At 40.2% G+C, this 5,981-nt stretch overlaps 1 protein-coding gene across 1 annotated transcript; it reads right to left on the reverse strand.

Annotated features, from left to right (window-relative positions):
• Positions 1-1,779: 1,779 nt before the first annotated feature.
• LOC141791764 (immunoglobulin superfamily member 11) lies at positions 1,780-5,759 on the reverse strand. The gene is made up of 7 exons (XM_074672412.1): positions 5,747-5,759; positions 5,535-5,689; positions 3,750-3,816; positions 3,520-3,651; positions 2,983-3,138; positions 2,068-2,190; positions 1,780-1,988 (listed from the first exon to the last, which is right to left on the reverse strand). The coding sequence occupies exons 1-7, from the start codon at positions 5,757-5,759 to the stop codon at positions 1,780-1,782; spliced, it is 855 nt and encodes a 284-aa protein (XP_074528513.1).
• Between the last annotated feature and the right edge of the window lie 222 nt (positions 5,760-5,981).

The following is a 5,981-nucleotide window of genomic DNA, read 5'->3' on the forward strand; positions in this document are numbered from 1 at the left end:
TTCTGTACAGTTTTTTATGTGATTTTTTTCCTCCTATTTAAATTAAAGGTTTTTGTGTCTTGTTTGCAAATTAACTATTGTGAGTGACTCAATTTTCCTTTCTACTTTCTTATTGGTGTCAGCACTTGACTCTTAATTCCTTTAATTCTTTTAGTTCAGTGGTTAAATGCTGGAAAATTTCTCACAGGAAACAAAAAGCTGATTTAAGTCTAAGTTAATTTATGGAGGCACACTTGCTGTTCAGAGCGTAGTTAACCTGGTCATGCTCTTGCTCACTGCTCAGTAATTAAATACGTTGTCAGTTGTGTTTCAGGCTTTCAAACTCGACAATTTTACAGCAAAGTCCTTTCAAAACCTTAAACCTCATCTCTTCTGTCCTTGCAGTCTATGGTCATGTCCACATGTAGCCGGGTATTTGGGAAACTGCTTAGATTTGTATACGTTTACGCCTGTCGTCTACACGGAACCGCAGCTTTACGACACTATTAACGATGTTTAATGACATCTCCTGCCAAAGTGAAGATTTTGGTCAACTCCACGTTCTGCAGGGGTTAGTGTTAACTCTCAGTTGACTGACTGACTGATCTGAAAGTCAGCAGCCTTAGGTCTCTGCTCACCAGCCTCAAGCTGATCTGTTATAGACAGAGTGACCTGTGCTGAGTTTCAAAACAACACATCCACATTAAGCTTTTCAAATTAGATGTTTTGTAGGATGTTTGAAGTAATTATTACCAGAGAACTCGACAGTCTGTGCTGGACTCTGCACCACAAAGGTTCATTTGAAAAGACTGAAATCTGGTTGGCCTACTTCAAACTGAGGTAAGAAGGAAGTTCTAATCCTAAGTGGTAGGGATAGACCGATCAGGCCAATATTTGGCATTTTTGGGTATATCGGCATCAGCCTTTTTTTAGTCCGAAGGCCAATAATGCTAATGTCAATGGAAAATCCCATTGACAGGCTAACGCAATTAGCATCGTGACTATCTTACTGTCTATAAGCTTATTTTAACTTTCACAGACACAAAAATCACTCTTATCAATACCCACAGGAATACGTTTTGCTGCCTCTTAAAAATGGTAAGAAATGTTTTAAACTGCAGACATTCAGGAGATGTTTGTTGATGCTTCTCTAAACAGAGTTTCTCCCTGTCAACACTATGGAAGCCCTAGATGGTCAAAACATATAAAATAAGTCATGTAAAACCAAACAGAAAATTAATACAATTACGTTACATGCCCGTAAAAGGCAGTACAAACTCAATTCAGTCCAGTTTTATTGCAGTGACATAGAAGTTTTGGAAAACTTTATTCACTGTAGAAAACTTGTGCTAATTTTTTTTTTTAAGTTTTCATTTAACTTTATAAAACATGCTGCTAAGTCTGGGAGCTGTCTAATAAACATATGCTTGAAGGCATTTGAATACAGTTAAGTGTTGGAATTTGTATTGTTCAAAATTTTTACGCCAATATTTCCACTTTGACTGCAAATTAATATCAGCTTCAAATATCGGTTATCGGCCTCCTTGCCTAATAATAATCAGTATCGGTATCGGTATCGGCCCCAAAAAATCCATATTGGTCTATCTCTACTAAGTAGTAGACCAAATCCTCATATGTAGATTTTTTTGTTTTGAATCAAAAAATAAACACAATTAACTGGTTGATTTTAAAGATTTAATGCTGTAAGTAATACAGCTGTACAAAAAGTGTATGAACAGATTGTAATCTCTCATTTGATAGCTTGTTTGAAGCATTTATCTTTTCTTCCAGTGAATGATATCAAACAAAGGAGCGCTTCATCAGCGACGGAGTGTACTGTATTTCATTATAACACTCTTCTTCCTCCTCTTCTTTACGCTCCCTCCACCTCCTCCCGTCCTGACCTGTGCGGTGCAGCCACAGCACCAGCACCAGCAGCGCCAGCAGCAGCAGGCTCATGGACAGGGTGAGCAGCACACCCTGCAGCATGCCAGAAGAAGTCTCTGGGGCTGCACAAGGGAAGACAAGGTAGTTGTCAGAGAAAAGTGGCTTCAGTAAAAAAAATTTAGAGGGTTGAGAGGCACTTACGGCTGTAGATAGATAAGTTTATGTAGCAGTTTTCTGAACCCAGGAGGTTGGTGGCAGAGCAGCGATACAAGCCAGACGTCTGAGACGACACATTGATGATTTGGACCGAGCCCGACAGATCATCTGAAACAGAGAAAGAGGGGAGAGTTGGTGGACTTAAAAGAACAAGTTTAGAGGATCATAAAGCACACAGGAGAGAATTAGGGCCACTGAGAAAAAAAGATCGTCCAAATTTTTTTTTATTATTACTTTCTCTCTGAGAAAAAAGTCAGAATTCTGACTTTAATCTTTAGTCTCAGATGTCTGCATTTTTTTTCCCAGAAAAAAAAATTGCACAACATTTTTTTGTATGTTTTTTCTCAGTGTTCCTAATCCTCCTTTATATAAAGCCACTGTGCAGTTTTTGACTAAATATGTAATATATCTATTAAAGAAAGCAAGACCATCAGCAACAAGAACAATGATTTTTGTATTGCAGTTTCTGATGCAACAGCTCTATTTACATTTTAAACCACAAATATTACAAATGAATTAAAATTTGGCACTTACTCTAACTATACTATCTTTACATTGACACACGATCTGGGAAGTAATGAGATGAACACTTTGGTCCACAGGAGGCACCAAAATTGAAACCAAAAGTTTCTTCCAGAGATTTTGAAGAAGTTACCTTGATAAAAAGTTTGAGTTTTAAAAATGCAGAGTTACTGAGTCATTCTCACTCTGCGGGTGAGTAAATTAATAAAGTAAACTTCTTCTTTGCAGTCCTGCATAAAACTGTCTTGTACATCCTTTAATAAACTAAAACCTGCTGTTTTTTAAACTATGTGATAAAAACGAGAAGATGAATCATCTGCCAAAGTCTATCAAAAGTTGACAGACTGAACATAAAGAGTGTGTGGTTGTGTGACCCACCCTCCATGTTAACAGGAAGTGTGATCTCCTCTGGACTGACTTTCTCCCACTGGATGTCAGGAGTGGGGACACCCTCAGCCACGGAGCAGGAAAGAGTGACACTTCCTCCCACCTCGATGTCTCCATCCCACTGACACAGAGGAAGTGAGGGTGGAGCTACGACACAATCAGATGAATATCAAAAAGCAAACAATCATGGCTTTCTAATTCATAAATACACCGAGTCAAGCTTATCTTTCAGAAGCATCCATAGGAGGAAGTCAGACTGAAAGCAAACACTTCAGTACATTTGTAAGTCATGGGATATGACAGCCTCTGATAGATTTGCACATTATGTGATAACTATACATTTCTATATTCTTTATTTAAATTGTTTTATTTTCTTTATTTAAAGTGTTTATACTCTATTTTTTTAAACAGTTTGTTTTCTCTTTTTAAATCTTTTATATATCTTGACTCTGAGAGATTTCCTATGTGGCTGGACTGTCGGTCCATGTACAAATAGCGAATAAAACCCATGAATCCTTGAATACATACCCAAGACACTGAGCTCTAGCTCTCCAATACCAGGGTCTGCCGTCTCCGGTGGATTATTGACCATGCAGCGGTAAACGCCTGCGTCTGAAACTTGTGTGTCATTCAGCACGATGTCTGCACTCCAGGGGATGCCTGCAGTTCAACATCAGTCTGTGATCATTCTTCCTGTCTTCAGCTCAAATAGTTAGAGGTTCATTCAGTCCACATAAAAAATGTAACACTGGTCATACCTGTAAACCCCACCCTGCCAATGAGGGAGGGGTCCTCAATCACCTGCCCATGGTCATACACGATCACCTGAAATTGGAAAGAGGTCATTGGGATGTACTTTCAGGCAAGCTGCTTTTCAGAGGCTGCTGATGCCCTGCTCTGGCCTCTGCTGCTGCTGGTCTACCTGTGATGGCCTTTGCACGTTAGAGGTGGTGTGTGTGTGTGCACATGGGCACATGGAAAAATCAGGCTCCCAGAAGAGAACCGTACCACCAAGATAACTCACTGCATCCAAAAATACAGTGGGGAAAATAAGTATTGAATGCGTCAACTTTTTTCTCATTACATTTATTTCCAAAGCTGCAATTGAAACAAAATTTCAACCAGACATTGGTATTAACTCAAATAATCCACACATGAAAAGAAATCATGACATTCAGGTCCATAAATAATGATTATGTGGAATTAAGCATGATAACACAGGAAAAAAGGATTGAACACACCATGGAAAGGCTGTATACTTTGGCAAGGAAATGCATCATACCACCTGAAATCTGTCAGAAATTATTACTTAAACTTTCAATTAGTGCAAACCAACACCAGCTGGGCTAGAGCAAATTGATGGTCCTATAAAAAAGGTTGGTTGTTTTTTTTTACCAAGCAGTTAAATACGACACACCTCATGATGGGTGACAAAGAGCTCTCTGAAGACATTCGCAACATGATTGTTGCTCAGCATCAGAATGGAACTGGTTACAGACTTATATCAAAGCACCTGAATATTCCAGTCAGCACCGTTGGGGCCATTATTCACAAGTGGAAGAAGCACCACCTTACCATCAACAGGCCACGCACTGGAGCTCCTTGCAAGATTTCTGACCAGGGAGTCAGAAAGATAGTGAGAAGAGTACTCGATGAGCCAAGGACCACCCTGAAAGTGCTCCATAAAGACTTGGAGGCAGCAGGTACAATTGTTACAGAAAAAACAATAGGCAATGCACTCCACCGCCATGGCCTCTATGGACGCTCAGCCCGCAAGACTCTAGACTACTGGGAGAATGTTGTCTGGTCAGATGAGACCAAAATTGATTTTTTCGGCTGTCATACTACATACCATGTTTGGAGGAGAAATGGCACTGCATATCAGACAAAAAACACTATACCAACAGTGCAGTTTAGAGGTGAAAGCATCATGGCATGAGGTTGTTTCTCATCTCATGGTATTGGCAAACTTCATATAATTGACGGAGCAATGAATGGAGCCATGTATGGGGGAAATTCTTAATATGAATCTCCTGCCATCCACCAGGATGATGAAAATGAGACGTGGCTGGACCTTCCAGCAGGACAACGATCCAAAGTACATGGCAAAGCTGACTATCAAATGGTTTAAAAAAAAAAGAAAATCAATCTGTTAGAATGGCCTAGTCAATCACCTGACTTAAATCCAATTGAACATTTGTGGAAAGAACTAAAGAAAAGGGTTCACCAGAGGGCACCAAAGTATGTTCAAGATTTAAAGACAATCTGTGCAGAGGAATGGGCCAAAATCACACCTGAGCAGTGTGGGCGATTAGTAAAAACATACAAGAAGTCTGGAAGCATTAGATGAGTCTCAGTTAGCGTGTTCAATACCTTTTTTCTGTGTTATCGACTTAATTCCACATAATCATTATTTATGGACCTGAACTTTGTGATTTCTTTTCATGTGTGGATTATTTAAGGCAATACCAATGTTTGGTGTCAAATTCCAGTCATTTTTGTTTTCAAATGTCAAAAAAATGTGCAGATGTCAGGGTTCAGACCTGTGTTGGGGTTTCTGGGCTGGAGGAGGGTGCCAGGGTCCAGATGACGTTGAGTCTAGAGAGGGGACTGGAGGTGAAGAAGGAGCAGGGCAGCACAACAAAGTCTCCTTGAACTACCTTGAGACTGGATTCCCTCATGGTTACCCTGAGTGTAGCTGTGTGAATCACCAAAGCAGGGAGGAGAAAAATGAGTGAGACATCAAATATCTGACCAGCAGTCGTCATGTTATAAGCCTATGCGACTGTCCCTGCTGACATGCAGACCACAGCACTGCTCCCTCTCCCACTTCATTACTGAAATAATGAACCCTGTCCCCTCCTCCCCTCCTCCCCTCCTTGCTGTCATCCCCAGGCCTTTTGTGGTTTGTGTGTGTGGGAATTTGGTCTCCATATTAGTTGTTAATTACACATGACAGTTTTGAGTGTGAGCCAAACCGGTCACAGTCT

The sequence above is a fragment of the Halichoeres trimaculatus genome, unplaced genomic scaffold, assembly GCF_033239565.1.
Source record: "Halichoeres trimaculatus isolate MK-OKI-2021-1 unplaced genomic scaffold, fHalTri1.1 fHalTri1_scaffold_6, whole genome shotgun sequence".
Classification (NCBI taxonomy): Eukaryota; Metazoa; Chordata; class Actinopteri; order Labriformes; family Labridae; genus Halichoeres; species Halichoeres trimaculatus.

Coding starts and splice junctions, on each gene's coding strand:
- LOC141791764 (XM_074672412.1), bottom strand. Junction 3,652..3,749: donor TGGCAGGGTGGGGTTTACAG/GTATGACCAGTG, acceptor GTTGAACTGCAG/GCATCCCCTGGAGTGCAGAC. Junction 2,191..2,982: donor ACTTCCTGTTAACATGGAGG/GTGGGTCACACA, acceptor TCTCTGTTTCAG/ATGATCTGTCGGGCTCGGTC.